The sequence below is a fragment of the Neolamprologus multifasciatus genome, chromosome 3 (genome assembly GCF_963576455.1).
Source record: "Neolamprologus multifasciatus chromosome 3, fNeoMul1.2, whole genome shotgun sequence".
Lineage (NCBI taxonomy): Eukaryota > Metazoa > Chordata > Actinopteri > Cichliformes > Cichlidae > Neolamprologus > Neolamprologus multifasciatus.
The window spans coordinates 45,269,132-45,287,074 of NC_140441.1; the positions used below are offsets into that span (position 1 = coordinate 45,269,132).

Here is a 17,943-nt window from a genome sequence, read left to right on the forward strand (position 1 = left end):
TGAAGTTTTTCCAGTTCTTAGACCAAATGTGGAAGTGTCCCAAATTTTAAGCCCTAGTGACAGTGGTCCCTGAGAGCAGCACAAAACAAATTAAATCAAAACATACTCTGGTCCGATTTTTGTTGATGTGTTCACAAACGACAAGAGTATGTTAAATGAATTACTATACATTGTTTTAATGATTATAAAAGGAATGTACACATTAGTGAATTGGTGAAAACAAATGACATCTAGTGTCCCGTCAACAGCCATCTCCTACATTAAATATCAGTCTCTTATAAACACATGTAGGTTATACTCTAGAAGCCATTCCTGTAGACACTGATTTCAGTCACTGAGTACAATAAAGAAAGTTGCCATGTACACGTGGACCTTGTCCAGAGTTAAAAAGGAGTTAAAAATGCAGTTGCTTATTGTTGTACATGAAAAGAAAAAACTGGTTCAAGCTGATGATTGTTGAAGTAGCTGGTGACCCTACAGACTTGGAGCACAAGTGTCAGCCCAAGTTCAATCCCAATTTGTCCTTGATTAATATTAAATTTGGTTGCCAATGGTGTTCGATTGTCCTCTTATAGCATCACAAGTGCTTGTAAATATGACTGACAGGTCTAATGCCAGGCTGCTTTCCAGATACAAGTCACTACCTGGACCTGCGGTCTTTTCTGTTCTTATCTAGGCTTTTATCCATGGTCTTTTCGTTGTCCCCTCTGCATTTAGGGCAGTACCACTTTCCTTTGGGCTTGTAGGTAAGCCCCACACAAGAGAAGTGGAACCACTCAATCGGGCACTGATCATTGTCACAGCCGATCATTTCACCGTAGGACACTTGTTCACAGAGACAGTAGGTGGGCTCATTAGGATCAATGGCAAAGTCGACCGGTGAGGCATCTCGCTCTTGTTTAGCCTTACGTTTCTTTTTCTTTGCAGACTTGGACTTTTTCTCTCGGGGTGGAGGGAGGGACAGCTCTTCCACAGGGTCATCCAGAGAGCCATTGGCAGACTGGTGGCTGGAGTCACGGCTCTCGCTGTTGCGTTGACGTCGTGGGCGGCGGGTTGAGGTGCGTTCGGGGGCTGGGGACTCTTGGATGCTGGAACGCCTCTCTGTAGTGAGCCGCTCTGCCTCACTGGGCTCCTGGAGGCACAAGGAGTGAGAGTCCATTTGGCGGGAACGGTTCTCTACCAGTTCTGTCATCTGGGTCACTACATGGATCTTCTCATCACCAAGCTCCTGGCTAATGATGAGCGCTCTCTGTAGCTGGATCTGCAGACGTTTTCTCTGAGCTCCATCTTGCTCACCTTTGTATTTCTCAAACACTTCATCCACTTCATTCAGCACATCTGTAAAGTACAGGACATAATAATTAATGGGTGTTTTAAATGTAAAAAATATTAATAAAACAATTTTTAATTCAGTTTTATTTACACAACAACAATCACCTCAAACAATAAGAGAGGAATCCCCCAACAATCAGCCCCCTGTGAGCAAGCACTTGGCGACAGTGGGAAGGAAAAGCTCCCTTTAAAAACAACACAATCTTCAGGAGAATCAGGCTCAGGAAGGATAGTTTTTTTTTTTTTCTCTCCATGTTTCAATTCCTTAATTGCAGCTGTATTTTGAATATAGACAGGAAGTAGGGCTGGGCAATATGGCCTAAAATCCATATCACGGTATAATTTGAAGCACGTGTGGTAACGATATATATCGTGATATATTATTTTCTTCTGTATAACGTATTTTCCACACTATAAGACACACAAATCAAGAGTGTGCCTTATGTATGAATTCTGGTTGTGCTTACTGACCTTGAATCGATTTTGGCGTGCAGAAATCTGTTAAAATGTTTTAGTACAACTTTGGTAAGCTGCACTGCTTGATGGATTATCAGTGCATTACAGCTGCCGTAGTGAGGAGCTTCGCGGAGTAATCTGGGTCAAAAACTCTGTCTGCTTCAGGTCCCAAAGTCAAACAAACAGAGTTAAAAACGATCTAAATTCTTTCATCTTTAATAAAATCATCAGCGTTGCTGCTTTACCAGGTGTAACAATTAAGTTTAACATCCATGAAAACAGAATTTATTAAATTTAACGGAGTTAGAAATTAACAGGAAGTTAGCTCGCTGGTTTCCACCTAAACATTTCATACCATGTTCTGATTGAGAGATTTTTGAAACAAATTCAAACGTACAGCTCTGCTACCACTTCCAACATAAATGAAGACAGAAAACTAAACAGCAGTGGCGTTTGCAGGGTTACTGAAGTTGGACTACCTGGTATATAATGTTGTGCTACGTGATTGCTAGCGACACAGCTATGTTAGCATAACATTAGCACAGTGAAGCTGGAGGATGAACGCCAACTTTTTTCCACTCAATAAAAGTTAACGTGAGGGATTCTGGTGGTTAGGGACAAACCACCCTAACCACCAGTTGAAAGCATTTGGTCGATGCTTTCGACCAAAACAGGCGCAGCTTGATGACATCATCAACATGTGCTATCGCGATAGAGCGATATAGTCAAAATCTCTATCGTTGGCCAAATTTATCATATATCATTTCTATCGTATATCGTTTATATCGCCCACCCCTAATGGGAAGGTTTGTGGTAATGGTTAAATATGTTTTTAAATGTCAAGTGGATCAAATGCTCTTTGAACAATGGACAATGTATTTATGAGTTTTTAGTGGTCAATGTACCTCATTATTGGGAATTCAGTAAATAAAATCACTTGCCCAAAGACAAAAACAACAAGGCTCCCTCAACATCAAAGCTAACATGGCTTGATATCACAGCATCCAAAGAAGTGGAGGTATATTAGACAATGACACTGAAATAATGTCAGTGGTCACTGTTTGAGTAACCCTAAAAACAAATTCGTTTTACAAAATTCCATCTGGCACTTAAACATTACATGACAAAAGTAATCCAAGTAGCTGAAGTGGGTTTGTGGTTTAAACTATATCAGCTCCAACTCTAAGGAACGTATGCAAAGCGAGCAACAACATTTGACTTGTCTCAGGGACATTAGACCAGCTTCAGTAATGACAGGCAACCAAGTGAACGGCGTCCAGGTAAACTAATATTACCTGTTTGGCAATACAGCAGAAGCACGTGATGTTGGTAACTGACACACAGGGATGGGAAACCTACAAATAGGTTACCAGGACATCAGGATTTTGGAAATGCACACAGGTGACTAACTGCCAGCTAGCTGGCTTTATACGCAGACCGCACTTTAGGGACACCCAGCGTAAAATTACTGCAAAATCACCTTCCAGCACCAGGCTCTTCTTTACTTAAAGTGAAACTGGAGTTGGACCTAAACAGCAGGAGCATGGGCGAGGGCTGAATCCCAGTGTGGTCCCGCCTACAGGAAATGACGACAGTCAGTTGCTGCGAGAGGGATAGCTAGAGTAGCAGCTGTCTTGCAGCTCTGCAGTTCACACTTAATAGAGCGGAGCGGCGCGGAGAATGTGCATTGGCAGCCCATAAACACTGAATATTGCTGAATATAAAAATGAAATAATCATTCGAGCTCAGCCCGAAGTGTCAGGGACTTGCTGCTTATTCTGTGTCAACATGAGGCAACAAAGCAAAGGCTTTCCGGTACCGAAGGCTTTTGTTAACGCCTGCTCCAGGCCTCCATCAAGGACTTCATAACCAAACACACCTCACTGACAAGGCGAAAATGAGCTAAAGCGACTCTTTGTTGGGGAGAACCTGATCAGCTCATATCTATTAAAGCGATGCAAGCTGCTTGTGACATTAACCTCGGCCGTCAAACAGGCTTCACAAACAGATGACCGCACTTATTGATCTCCTGCACGTCTTTATTCTAATATTTCACTTCAGCATCTAGTGACACGAACAGACTTCGTTAAAAGCGGAGAAATCCTCAAGTTTAGGCGTAGTTTCCAACCGCAAAGAGTACTCAGCGAAAACACCGTGCGGGGACACACACTGCTCTTGTTCAAAAGTTGATTTTATACAGATAAGGTCCTAGTTTCTGGAATATGTTAGGCCGATTTTGCCGCGGGATACCACACTCCTTTTATTAAAACAATGCTTGTGTATCACGTCATACTGTACATGTTTTCCGATATCAAGTGTAATCATTCTGCCCTGCAGTTTGGTGCAGAGGGAGTATGTCAGAGCTATGCTAGCTGACGGATGTCCACCTCATTTTTTAAAACACTTTGCGCGTCAGTACGAGTATCCACATCTCAGTTCCGGGAAGTAAGAACGAGCACGGACATGAAGCTTTCTGCAAAATGGGAACCCGGGGCTCGTGCGTTCTCCACCATTTCAGCACAGCACGCGACACTGCCCTTAAAGCCTTACAAAGCGATTCGCGCGTGGGACAAGGAAATAGGAAGGCACAGTACCTTGATACTTTGCATCAATTTCTCGAAGCAGAGAAACATTTCTTTGTATGTCCAGGGGCAGCGACTCCACACATTCCAGATAATCCTCCACATAGTTGACCAGTTGTTGCGACTTGTCGGCATTTGGGAAATGGTGGCCTAACATCGTCTCTAAGATGCATAGAGGCAAAAAGTGCTGTGAAAAAAACAGGTAAATATATTGCTAAAACCAAATGCTTGGCGACTTTACAGCTTCTAAGGCAGTTCCAAGCAGCAGTTCACTTCAAACAACACTAAAGCCACTGCGCATGCGGGAGTATTTTCCCTTTATGGTTTTGTAACACTTCTCTCGCTTATCGCCGCTGAAGGCGTGTCCGTTTGGGGTTGCAGTATTGGGATTGGTTTAGAGTGACCTCATTATCATAATATTTTCCCGGGAAATATAGCAGTAGTTTAGGCAGAGCCCAAATTTGACCTAATGTTTCAGTTAAAAGTTTAGTTCACCATCTGTGTCCGAATGTGACGCTAATACAGACAAGTGTGTTTTGACGGAATTTCAAATACACTAGTGTTTAAAAAAAAAAAGAATATCATGAAAGCTTTTTTTTTTCATAATTTAAAAAGGTTAATTTTCTTATTTTAAATATAGGTTTCAAGGCTATTTTGTTTTATTTTCATTACCATGGCTTTTAGTTCATTCAAATGTGAAAAATCTCAAAATATTAGATTACATTTTGAGTTGGAATGTTTGCCATAAAGCCACAAAATAATGTATGTTTGAGAGGACTTCCCATAGTCTTTTTCTCCAAGTGATCTTTCTACTTCAGTAATTACTTCATCCAAACCATTTTTTCGACCCCATTTTACAAGAACACCTCAAAAAAGTCATACCATTAATTAATGTGTCAATCTTAAATATGACCAACCTATCTCAATTAATCGGCTATGCACCACAGGCTTTCAGTCTAGCAGTAGTTAAACCATCATGTATCATATCTATCCAACTCCAATTTGTTCATGTAAATGGAGAGTCCTCTTCACACACTAAGGTCAATTATGGTGTTTCACAGGGTTCAGATGGATCAGTTCTGTTTACATTTTACATGCTTCCTTTAGGCAGTATCATCAGAAGGCATAGCATACATTTATACTGCTATGCAGATGACACACTATCTATCCGTGAAGCCAGATAACACAGCAATTAGTTAAACTGCAGGAATGTCTTAAAGACATAAAGACCTGGATGGCCTCAAATTTTCTGCTTCTAAATTCAAATAAAACTACTTGTTGCTAAAATTCTTAGAAATATGGTATCTAACCAGATACTTCCTCCGGATGGCATTACCTTGGCCTCCAGTAGCGCTGTGAGGAATCTTCGAGTCATTTTTGACCAGGATATGTCCTTCAATGCACATATTAAACAAATATGTAGCGCTGCATACAATTATCCTGTCTCAGAGTGACGCTGAAAAACAAGTTCATGCATTTATTCCTTCCAGGCTGGACTACTGTAATTCATTATTATCAGGAAGTCCTAAAAACTCCCTGAAAAGCCTTCAGTTAATCCAAAATGTACTGACAGGGACTAGAAAAGAGAGCAGATTTCTCCTGTATTGGCTTCAGTGGCTCTCTGTGAAATTCAGAATTGAATTCAAAATCCCGCTTCTCCTTCCTAGCATCCCCAATAATGTCTGTCTATGTCAAGCTCTGTCTCTTGCTCTGTCTGTCTCTGCATCCATACCTGAGTTGCTATAATCAGCTTTTATTTAGTTTCCTGTTTTGTTTTGTATTTCTGCTTATGTCAAGTTTACTTCTCAGCTCATTAAAGCGATCGCCTTTAGTTAAACCTCCTTTTCCCTCTGCATGTGCAATTTTGGGTCCTGCTTCATCTCACCCTGACAAAAACTTTTACATTTACGTGAAAAGGGACAGACCATCTCTGAATCAAGGAGAGGGCCTAAGGGTTATCATCTTACCATCTTATAATGCTGTGATTGCAGCCATCCCCCAACTCTCTGTGAATGGTACTCATAGCCACCGATCAATGGTCAATCAATGATCACTGGTCAATGATCAATGATCATTGGTGATCAGTGTTTCACCACTGATCATGACATTTTACATATTAATGATCAAGAAACTACCCTCACAGCCTTTTGCTTTGCTAGTGCTGGTAGTTTCAGTCATTATGCAAATATACTCTTTATAAAGTTGGGGAAACCTGCAGTTAGCTGAGACTGAATGAGTTATAAAATGTTTCTCCCACTGAAAACACTTTTTCCAGATAAACAGAATCAACTTTTTGGGATTTCCTTGCGTGGATGATTGAGCATGCATCAAGACAAATCTTTAAATTGTGTTCTTGGATCTTCAGGAAGCGTTCTAACCAGCTCATAAAATAGAAAATCTGTTCTGATAAATTGCCAAGACTAAAACCATTAAAAGTCTTTAAAAAAGATTACTAAAATATATTGTGGAAATCTACCATGCCATTCTCTTCAAGGCTGATGATATAACAAAAAGGGGGAAGAGTGCTGCATTAGAATAACTGATAAAAGATTTTGTTAGCCTCAAAGAGGAAGGAGTTTTTATTCCATCATTAGGTACTGTGGTACTATTTTAAAGTTAAATACACAGATGTACTAAAAATGTGAAGTATGTTTTTTGTTTAAAGGGTTTTTTCTCTTACATGTTCTTTGGCATCTCATCATATTACTACCTGTTGCCAGTGAATCTAGTTAAAATGTTCCTCCAGGTGTTCCTTTTTAGTAACACTTAGTTTTCCACCCTTCTTACCCTTGTCCCATCTTTTTTTAGATGTGTTGCTCAAATTCAAAAGGAGTTAATATTTTGAATTGTCTCTTGGTTCTGCTGCAGTTACTTCCTGTTAAAAGGGAGATTTTTCTTCCCATTGTCACCAAGGGTCATCTAATTGTTGGGTTTTCACTGCATTATTTTAGGGCCTTTATCTTAAAATATAAAGTGCATTAAAGCAACTTTTGTTTTATATAAATTAAATTAAATTGAATTCACAATTTTCACAGCATCCCAAGTTTTTTGCAATTGGGTTCAATTTCAATTTTTGTTTATTCAGTTTTATTAATATAGCATCAAAACACCACAACAGAGGCTTTTGGGTAAAGACCCTGCAATAATAAGGGTTGTATATGAAACACTGAGCGTTGAAAACAGTTGTCTTTAAAACCGTCTGGCCATCACCCATCGAGGTTATCTTTGTAGTGAACATTGTACGCTCACCACAGGTCTAAAAGTGCAAACAACTGCGGGTCATAAAGAAACTAACATGAGGCCTATCTCACATCTATTGTTTAAAAAATGGCCACAAGAAAATCTTGATCCGTTAAAAAGGTACCGATGATGTAGTAGCTGTGATTACTAACATACATGAATTAAATCTGGACAAAATCTGGATTTCTTTAAAAATCAGAAAACACAACAGGGTACCCCTTGTTAATTGCAGCCTTCTCTGCTGAGGGAGGAGCACCAACTCATCATAAGGTGGCACTGGTGAACACATACACATTTTGTCAAAGGTTACTTGAATGTCTGTGTCTTTCAAAATATTGCAAATATAATCTTTTATTTTGTATGGCAGTCATTTTTAATAACAACACGGCAGGCACAGTTTTGGGCAGATTGTGTTTGTCCAGTTTTTAAATTCAAGAAAAAAGAAAAATCTAATAGTATGCAAATGTTCCTACTTTTATCATTTCAATGACTTTTCCCTAATCTTCTGCACTAGCAAGAGTATTGCAGTCTGACAGTCATGCGTGTGTGTCCTGCCTTGGGGATTAACACGCCTCTACTTCCTACAATGCAGCTGGTTTGTTTGTTTTTTTGTTGGATCTTTATTGTCTAGAAAATGTATGTTTGATGATGCACAGAACATGCAGAACTTATAGTTAAGCCATGCCAGCTTATACTTGAGTTATTTCACTATCTTAACCTCAGTGAGGTTTTTGTGCAGTTACCTGTAGCTTCACTGATGGTAAATGTAAAAAGAAAAACTAACATGTTTGGGTGCATTCAATGCAATCCTGAAGCGTCACGAGGATGACTGGCAGTGTCACCTGCTTGTGTGTTGTGTGTTTCTGGGAACCACCTTATTTCCTCTTTTCGTGTCACATGACATGTTTTGTCTATTTATGCTAACAGTCAGAAAGTTAACAATTTATATTTACACTAAGTGCACCTTTCACTCTGTAGGACACAGTATTTATACGTATATTCTTTTAAAGCCATGTTTGTGTTAAGTATATGTGCCGTAGCATGTCATTATTTGTGTTTGTTCTCTCGGTTTTTGACCTGGAGTGTGTATTGAACTTTGATTATATAGTTAATACTAGAACCTTCTGTACCATCACTGCTCATAACTACTGCACTGTCATTAGATTTAAGTTATGTTAGCTTAATTATGGCAACCTTAATTCTTACTGCTTTGTATATGTCAGTATCATAACAACACCTTTTTTTTACCACTAATATAAAGTCCTATCGCTATAGCTACTACTATTACTAAGACTGAAATACTTGCAGTTATGCTGTTTATAGTATTCGTTTCTACTAGCAGTAATAATAATTGTACTAGCCTACAACTTGTATGTCGACTTGCAGCATTACACTAACGTGCCAATTATAATTACAGATAATGACGCTCCGATCAGATCAAAGCGAACTGCTAGCAGCCGTTTAAGAGAGTGTTTTGTCAGACAGAAATCTGGAGTTTTGTTTTACTCATCGACCTTTCTGTTAACGCTGAGACTGTGGGTTCCCTCCTGCTAGCAGTCTTGTTGGTTTCGTTTCCTTGCTGTTGCTCATTTCTGAAGTTTTAAATCCTCGTAATTATTGCCTGTTGATGCTTTCAAAATAAAATTCATACTTCACGTTTCCTTGCAGAACAAGTCAAATCCTCGTTCCTGGCTGTGGTAAAATGCAGCTATATTGGTTGGCTGCTGCCTCTAAACATATCATTATTAATACTGTGTGTTGCTCATAAAAATTTAATATTCATGATTTACTGTTACTTTTGCATATGGTGGTTGTTGCTGTGGTTTCCCTAATGTGTGTTTGGGGGGGGGGGGGGGGGGGGGGTTAGCAGGCGATGAAGCAGATTTTCAGTGTCTTCTCTCTCTCTCTCTCTCTCTCTCTCGCTCTCTCTTCACAAAATTTCTTTCCTTTTCCTTTCTCTTCCCGGTCCCCAGTTCTGTCAGTTCTGACTGTAATAACCGACAATAAAAAAAATCCTAATAAAAATCCAGTAGACTATAACTATCAAGTGGACCAGTATAGCTAAAAGCAGTAATGGTCCACTTGGAAAAGTAAATCTGTTCTTGGCCTTCAGGAGAGGCCAAAAAAATTAACTAATTTCTCTGTCCACCTCTTCTTAAACTTAAATTCATCTACAATATTAATTCCAGGCATGATCACACTCTAAAACTTACATTTTAAACAAAACACATTACATTATATAGAACGGAATACTATTTAATAATTTATCAAAACATCAATTTGAAGTGGGAAGCATAGTGATACTTTGCACATTTTAAACGTAACTTTAAAGTTAAGTGCCTGTAGAAAAAACTATTATTATTTGTATACTACTAGAATGGATTTTGTAATTCCTTAATTTCACGTTGTCTACAAGGCTGGTTCTGTTGGTGGTCTCGTCCTAAAAAAAATAATAATAAGAAGAAAGTTCTTCCTCACCACCGTCGCTCAAGGACTGTCTAATTGTTGGGGTTTGCACTATAGTACTACAAGGGCAGCTTGCCCTATTTCAAAAAAAAAATTACTGAATGAGAAGCTGTTACTCAGAATAGTACATCTTCAGCGCTGACTGCGGATACGGATGCTTTTATTTTTTTAAGCATGGACTTCCTGCTGCTTGAAAAGTGAGGTATTTATAGGTCGAGGCGCGACGGCATCGCTCCAAAGCTCCTGGTTCCCCACTGCTCTGCACTTGCCATCATGCTGAGGACTGCTGTTTTCGTCTTTATCGCGTGCTGCGCGCTTTCAGGTAAGACCCCTAAACAATACTAATATTAAAATAAACGAGATCCATATATGAAAAAGAAAGGCGTAACTGACGTCAGATCTCGCTGTTAGTTTTGTGCTTAAGTGCCGCAGTAAGTGTTTAGAGTCTACAAAGATACTGTGTTATATAATATATAAACAAAAAGGCTCAAAATGAGGCTCTGTCTGTGTGTGCTTACCCACGGAGTTTGTCATGAAATACAATGTATGTGAAACTCTACTTCACAGGGACTTCCTAGATTGTGGGGGAGACAGAAATTTGTCTTTCGATATTGTTGCAAGACCGAGTCACATGTCTGCTGACAGATGACAGCTGTTGTTTTTAGAACATGATTTCCGCAACCGAATACAAACCTTAAACCTACCTTAAGGTTTATAACTTCACTATTCGTATTTTATTGATTGATTGATCAGTCAAGAAAATCGATTGATTGATTTGTAATAAAATTATTTTGTTTAATGTGCAGAGACCGTTTAAACTGATATCTTGTCAAATTATTTATAAGCACATTTAAAAACAACTCAGGTTGACCAAAGTGCTATACAGACTAATAATAGAGAGCAGAAAGGGAAAAGACATACACACACATTTCCATCATAGAAGCTTTGAGTAATCCCGCTGTACTCTACTCAAACTACTGTTTGATCCCATCAAACAGAAGTTTGAGCAGCTGGTAATGAAAGCACATTGGAACTTCATTTTGTTTAATTTCATTAAATGTAATGATAAAACTACCGTGTGAATAAATACATAGCCAGAACTTATTTAAGCAAAAATGTAAGCAATAAGAAAGTTTGTGTTTTCTTACCAAAGCCCAAAGTAACTAAAAGTCAGCTAATACAGCAACAGTAAAGTAAGAGTTCATTTAGTCTGGAATTAGTATGAATGCTGAAAAGGATTCTTTGTTTCTTTGTCCCACAAGCGCTGTCATTGGCTGGAGACACAAACAAATCCAAACCTTCAGCAACTGTCGCCCCTGCAAGTCAATTTGACAGTTCAACCAGCAAGCATCCAAACACCACCACCAAGCATCCAAACACCACCACCAAGCATCCAAACACCACCACCACTACCAGCAAGCCTCCAACCACCACCAAGCATCCAAACACCACCACCAAGCATCCAAACACCACCACCACTACCAGCAAGCCTCCAACCACCACCAAGCCTCCAACCACCACCAAGCATCCAAACACCACTACCACCAAGGCTCCAACCACCACCACCAAGCCTCCAAACACGACTACCACGGCTTCACCAACGCCCACACCTAGACCCTCCGCTGGCTTGACCGTAGGAGACTACAATATCACAAAAAATAAAAATGAGACCTGCCTGAGGGCTCAGATGGCGCTGCAGATCCGAAAAGTATCAACAAATGTAGGTTTCTTAATATCGACTGTCTAGCTTTTTCGTTTTCTTTTTGTTTGTTTTTTTGTTTTGTGGCATGTAAATTAGTCTTAACATAGCATATAGAAATTCTATTAGCAATACATCCTAATGAGTCCAGCACGAGGATGTGACTCAGCTTTCAGTGATTTAGTTGTCAGCATTCTGTCTTCAGGAAGAGAGAATTTGCTATCATGCAAGTTTAATTTCCTCATTTAGTTACTGTAAATGGTTAAATATTGCCAGTGTTTGTGTAACAAGACAATCGGGTAACTTACATGACCCATGAACTAGAGTTTCTTTAAAGAAAGTCTGCTGCTGCCTTGTTATCTTAAATGAAGTGTGTGAATGTGTGTGTGAATGGGTGGATGACTGGTTGTGTAGCGATTTGGGGTCCTTAGGGACTAGTAAAGCACTATACAAATACAGGCCATTTACCATTTACCATTTGTTCTTCTCTGTTTATTTCCAGGCAATCTTCATTGTTCAGCCACATCTAACCAGTACTAAAGGAAGTTGCAATGAAAACAGTGCCAACATTTGGATTTCCTTTAAAGAGGGCTTCATTAACTTCAACTTCACCAAGGTACTTGGTGAACTCTTTTCCCAAAGCCTGTGACATATACAGCATTATAAGATCAAAATGAGGTGGTTAAAGAGGTGCTGAGGTCAGCCAATCATTCATCTTAACCTGAAATTACCACAGTTACCCTATCCTGCACATTTATGACAAGAACGTCAATTCAACCTCTGACGTCCAAGTCATGACAACCTTAACTTTGCAATCTTAGGATAAGATAAACAGATAGATACCTTATTGATCTCAGCCATGGGCAATCAGAATGTGTAATTTCTGTTTTTATTAAACTGAGCTCTAGGTTTCAGGAAACAAAGTAAATAATCATTCTAACGTCAAATAATCACATTTCCAAAAAAGTCTGTTCCACATTTCTCCAAGATGTAGGATTAGGGTTAGCACTTCAGAGTGTTAACAGTTTCCTTGACGGGTAAATCTATGTAAGCTGGAAATACTAGTCAAGCAAAGTAAATTGCAGAAGTGTTAAAAGAGAAGTAGCCCATAGGGAAACTACATCAGGCGGCTTCGCCCTACTGCATCCATGTGATTCATTCTGTGGTTTTGTAAGTGATAGTCTATCTGAACATTTAAAGTGTTTATGTCAAATAAAATATACAGCTGAGGTGTAATTATACCACCATCTGCAGCCTGGCCGTCCTTATGTCATATTTATTATGCACAAAAATTAATCGATTTGAATTTATTATCCCAGAGAGTTGGTTCTGCTCACTTGAACATTGTGTTTCCAGCGAGAGAAATGTTTCGAAATATTTCGCACTCATCCAAGTGACTTCCTCTGTCTCTTTGATTGTGCTTCCACAACTCCCATACAGTGTGGGCACACGGAAGAATCAACTGTCTGGGATTTCCTTTGCTGGAGGATTGAGCGTGCATCAGTTATCATTTTCAAAGATGCAATATGGATTCATAGCCAGAAAAAAATAAAGATAGAAGGAAACATTTGTAATTAGTTTGCCTCCAAAATAAATGTTAGCTTAGTAGAAGTGCATGCTGCTCCTGGCGGCAACTTTACTGTAAGTATAAAAACATCCAACAGCTTTTAATAAAAGCCCCACTTGTGAACTGGTCTCAATAATATCACAATAAAGAAAGACACACTGCTGAAAATCAGCTTTCAGTTTTCAGAGTCAAAGCTGACCAAAGCTTCTGGGACTCTGGGTTACTTTCATTTTCTTTCTTTTTTTAAAGTGAGGTTTTTTTTTAATTCTGTACTCTACTGCAGTAGTAGTATAATATACTTTAATATAGTGCTATCATATTAAATATTAGATTGTAGTGGTTCTGGCTAACCAGATTTTAAATAGAAAAGCTCAGACACGACAGCAAGGAATAGTAGATTGCTTTGTTATGTAGGCTGGTCTCAAGCATATGTCCGGGGTTAAGAGGAAAACAGTAATACATTGTCAAACTGGTCGGATGAGCTGTTTCCTGTTTCACACTTCAAGTTCAAATGCTAGCAGCATGTGTACGTGCTGAAACCTGTTTATCTGTTGTAAATGAGCACAGAAACCCTCCGACCCAGAAAAATGTTCAGTGTTTGGATTCAGTAAAACGAAAACCAAAATGTCACATTCGGACACAGTGTTTCAGTGTTACATTGTAAAAGGTTCCCTGTTTTTTATAATTCCTCAGAATGTTCCTAATAACACCGTCTACGTTGATGCCGTGTCTTTCAGCTTGAACTACCCTTTAACCACTGAAGGTAAGTCAATGTTTATTTCATAACATTTTCACTGATGAGAGTTTGGACTCACTGGATGTCCCCTGATACTTTAGCTACAGGTAAGTGTTGCACCCGGATGGTAAACACAGAAAGAACACAAGCTGTTGTTGCCTTGTTTGTGTGCCTGCTCGACAATATACAGACAAGACCTGTGGAGTTACTGTTAAGCATGTCATGCTACTACTTTCAGTGTAATACTGTTTAACTCGATTGTCGCGATACTTGATCAGCAGTCTGTAAAAACTGTCTTTCTATTTCACACTTGCAGGTACAATTTACAAGGCCATCAACAAGTCAGTCCATCTGTTCCCTGCACAGATTGGACACTCCTACTCCTGCAGCGCTGATTCTATTTACATGGGCAACGACCTGTCCCTGGATGTAAACTCTGACAGAACACAAGCCTTCAATCTGACCAAGAACAACTTTGGCAATTGTAAGTGTCCCTGTGAAGAACAATTAATCATTAAACCATCCTATCAGTCTCAAAAACATTGTTAGAGCCAGTATTGGGATGGCTGTAGCTCAGGAGGTACAACTGCTTAGCTACTAAACAGGAGGTTGGTGGTTTGATCCCTGGCTGCTCCAGTCTGCATCCTTGGGCAAGATGCTAACCCCAAGTTGCTTTCTATACATTGGAATGTGTGTATGTTAGATAGTAAGCACTTATGTATAAAAAGCATAGAAAGTGCTAGTGTGAATGAAGCAAGTTGTATAAAGTTCTCTGATAGAGTAGAAAAGCGCTATATAAGAACCAGTACGTTTACAATAATGGAAGCAGGAAATGTCCATCGAGTTAGGTTTGGAAGTACTCTAGTCTAAATGTTTTCCATTTCAAGTCAAAAAGTTGTAGTCTCTTATTCTCATTTGTTCTAATGGAGTCAAACAGTAGGTTTGGAATGACTTTATTTCTTACAGCAATGCGTAACTTTCAGACTTAAAACACTTTATCTTTCATGGGGATTTAAACTTTACACATCCTATTTGAATAATATTTTCCAAACAATATTTTACGAAATGATGTAATATGATCAGCATACAAAAATGTGTATAAAGTTAAAAACCAAGGTCCTGAAGCCAAAGCAAGGAAGCAGTGATTATTCATTGCTGCATCTGTAATAGTCCTTAAAAACATGTAACGCACAACACACGGTTGAAATTTAAAAAATCGGATACTTCGTCATGAGTGGCTTTTCATCATTAGAGTTTCCAACAGTGGAAACTAAAGCAGCTGCGTGACAGCTTGACAGCTCTGGAATGCAGCTCAGGAAGAACAGGTTTAACTGCAGTCCTAAGCAGATTTCATAGAATAGTTAAGTTTCGTGGAATGCATTCATGCTCCATTGTCTTTGTCAGTTGTTGGATTGAAGAATAAAATTTAGCCTGAACTCTGTTACAGACATCCACAATCTTCCAAAAGTGACATTTGACATTTTATCAGTTCTTAGAAAACTGGTCACTTAAAAAAGTGATATGTTGTTTAAATGGGAGTGTGTGTGTGTTTTCCAGCTGACTACTGTCCTGCGGACCAGCGTAGTTACAAGATTGCCATTGGAGTGGGAGTGGCACTGCTGGTGCTCATCGTGGTGGTGGTAGTGGCCTATCTGGTGAGCCGCAAGAGGAGGACCGATGGCTACCAATCCCTGTGAGGGGGACTGGCCAGAAAGGGCTAAGCAGTCACTAAGACCTTCTTAGGTGGATGAAGGGGATCTTTACTGAAACCTGTCATTTCTGTCTTTGTCTCCTAATTTAACTGGTTGATGGTTAGTTACAGTTTTCATTCAGAGGTTCCTGCGTATGTGTGCCACTTTAAACAGCTTGATTGTACAATTTGAGAATATAAAGGTTTTTAAATTTAGTTTTAAACGAGTTAAATGTAGATCAGTTTGAATAACAAATGCATACTGGTTTTCATTTTATTGTCACTGCCACACACTCCATACAGTCAGGTTTTGAAACGCCAGTATGACAAGTCGAGCGCTTGCTTTGTCATTTAATGCCAGTTGCTAGGATGTTTATTTGCGTCACTATGGTACATAAGCAGTGTTTGGATCACAGAGTTGTATTGTTCATTATTGACAACAGCGGGCCCCCGTTATGAGTCATAATCCAACTGTTGCTATCACTTAACTCAAGAGTTGTGAAGTAAAAGTCATTTTTAATCATCTTTTCTTTTAAAATTAGAAGCAGCCTATTTTTAAAAGCCTTACTGATTTTTTTTTTAACTGTTACAGGATGTTGTATTAAATGTTTTTTGTTTTTTTTTTAATCGCATCTTGTATGCTCTTAATTTTTTTCATAAAAAGGGAGGTGATGGTATACTGTGTTTGGATCATTAGCTATCATCAGCTGAAGGGATCATCAGTTATTGCACTGATCGTTGTCTCAGCCTACTTTCTTTGCCTTTGTCAAACTGTAGTGGAATGGAGCCTCCATGTTGGTCAATAATGACTTTAGTCTAATCCTGATAAGATTTTTAATGGCTCATGCACGTTTTATTTGGTGTTTATGCCGAATAAACAACAATGACACAAGGGAACCCCTAATTGGCAGTAGGGAACTATGCAGTTTAAACAACAGTAACTTAAAGTAAGCTGTTCATTTGCATTTTGGGTTCATTTGTGTTTCTAATTTGGATGTCAGATAAAGAACAAATGTTTGGTTTATTGTGGCTTATTCTAAAGTGGTCAGTAAGAGAAATATGTAAATGACAGTCCATTTAAATTTTAGAGCGTATAAATGTTGAACAGCAGATTGTTTTGTTTAAAATTCCTGCAACACAGAGAAGTGAGAGGACATCTGAACCCACTCAATCTATGTATGTTTGAAGTTTTTTAAAAAGAAAGAAAGCAATAGGAATGTCAGTGCTATTACATTTAACTTTTGAAATGCACAAGCTAAATTTCTCTGTAGGTTTGAAGCAGGGAAGTAAAAAGCTCAGAGAGATGTCTCAGGAATTGAACAAATGCAACCAAAACCTTCTGCGTGCCACCGTAACACCATACTGTACCAACAAAGGAGTTTCTCTCCTAGTGTCAAATGTATTCGTGTGAACCAACTCTTCAGTAATACTTTAAATGATTATTTGTGTGCTTTTGTTGATGTAATAAAAAAGGGATGTTGTGATGTTATAACTGGTGACTGGCAGCTCCACTCTTACTGTCAGGGCAGGCAGAGGCTGTGAAATGAAGACATCAGCAGAAAGGTTAGACTTTACTGTTGTGCACAGCATGTGAGCACTTTGTACCTTGTTTTTACGCCCTTTTCCAATAAAAATGATTATATTATTTCTAAATATGTGTCTGTGCTGATGGTATCACAAAACTGTAGAGGGCATAGCAGCCGTGGCACAACTGCATTCTCCACATACTTCTTTTTCCCTTTTTTTCCTTTCTTATCGTGGCCCTAATACTCTTTGTAGAAAAACCATATCTACAAAAGCCCCCCCCCCCCCCCCCCCCAAAAAAACCCCCAACAACTTAGAGATTAGTGTTGGAAACAGCAGAGAGAAAGAGCATCGGAAAACCAAAAACAGAGTAGCTGAGATCATAATAAGCAAGAATGACAAACTTTACCTTTCTTATGTTGTCTTTGTATTATTTTCAGTCAGGTAGTCAGGTATAACTAAAAAAAAAAGCAAACATAGCAGCACTAAATATGTGTCATGATGAAAACACTGTGGGAAAACTGCACTTGTACTCAGAGGTCATCCTCTTGGTCTGCCCCCAAGAGGTTACAGCAGCTCGTGCCAAAAACCGATTGTCTGCCAAAAAGTGATTTCCAGTGTTTACAGGTGTTTTTATTATATGTAATGTCT

At 39.0% G+C, this 17,943-nt stretch overlaps 2 protein-coding genes across 2 annotated transcripts; one reads left to right on the forward strand and one right to left on the reverse strand.

The window, feature by feature from the left end:
* Window positions 1-153: 153 nt before the first annotated feature.
* On the reverse strand, window positions 154-4,686 carry ing2 (inhibitor of growth family, member 2). Its single transcript, XM_085153656.1, has 2 exons — window positions 4,383-4,686; window positions 154-1,338 (listed from the first exon to the last, which is right to left on the reverse strand). The coding sequence occupies exons 1-2, from the start codon at window positions 4,525-4,527 to the stop codon at window positions 641-643; spliced, it is 843 nt and encodes a 280-aa protein (XP_085009782.1). The 5' UTR covers window positions 4,528-4,686; the 3' UTR covers window positions 154-640.
* Window positions 4,687-10,240: 5,554 nt separating this feature from the next.
* Window positions 10,241-17,421, forward strand: cd68 (CD68 molecule). Its single transcript, XM_085153655.1, has 6 exons — window positions 10,241-10,398; window positions 11,339-11,796; window positions 12,278-12,391; window positions 14,036-14,105; window positions 14,395-14,562; window positions 15,636-17,421. The coding sequence occupies exons 1-6, from the start codon at window positions 10,350-10,352 to the stop codon at window positions 15,773-15,775; spliced, it is 999 nt and encodes a 332-aa protein (XP_085009781.1). The 5' UTR covers window positions 10,241-10,349; the 3' UTR covers window positions 15,776-17,421.
* Window positions 17,422-17,943: the final 522 nt, after the last annotated feature.

Excerpts from the sequence above, each read along its gene's own strand:
- ing2 (XM_085153656.1), bottom strand. The coding sequence starts at position 4,527 with ATGTTAGGCCACCATTTCCCAAATGCCGACAAGTCGCAACAACTGGTC. Across the intron at positions 1,339-4,382 it reads AATTGATGCAAAGTATCAAG|ATGTGCTGAATGAAGTGGAT; the intron begins GTACTGTGCCTT and ends TGTACTTTACAG.
- cd68 (XM_085153655.1), top strand. The coding sequence starts at position 10,350 with ATGCTGAGGACTGCTGTTTTCGTCTTTATCGCGTGCTGCGCGCTTTCA. Across the intron at positions 10,399-11,338 it reads CGCGTGCTGCGCGCTTTCAG|CGCTGTCATTGGCTGGAGAC; the intron begins GTAAGACCCCTA and ends TTGTCCCACAAG. Across the intron at positions 12,392-14,035 it reads TTAACTTCAACTTCACCAAG|AATGTTCCTAATAACACCGT; the intron begins GTACTTGGTGAA and ends ATAATTCCTCAG.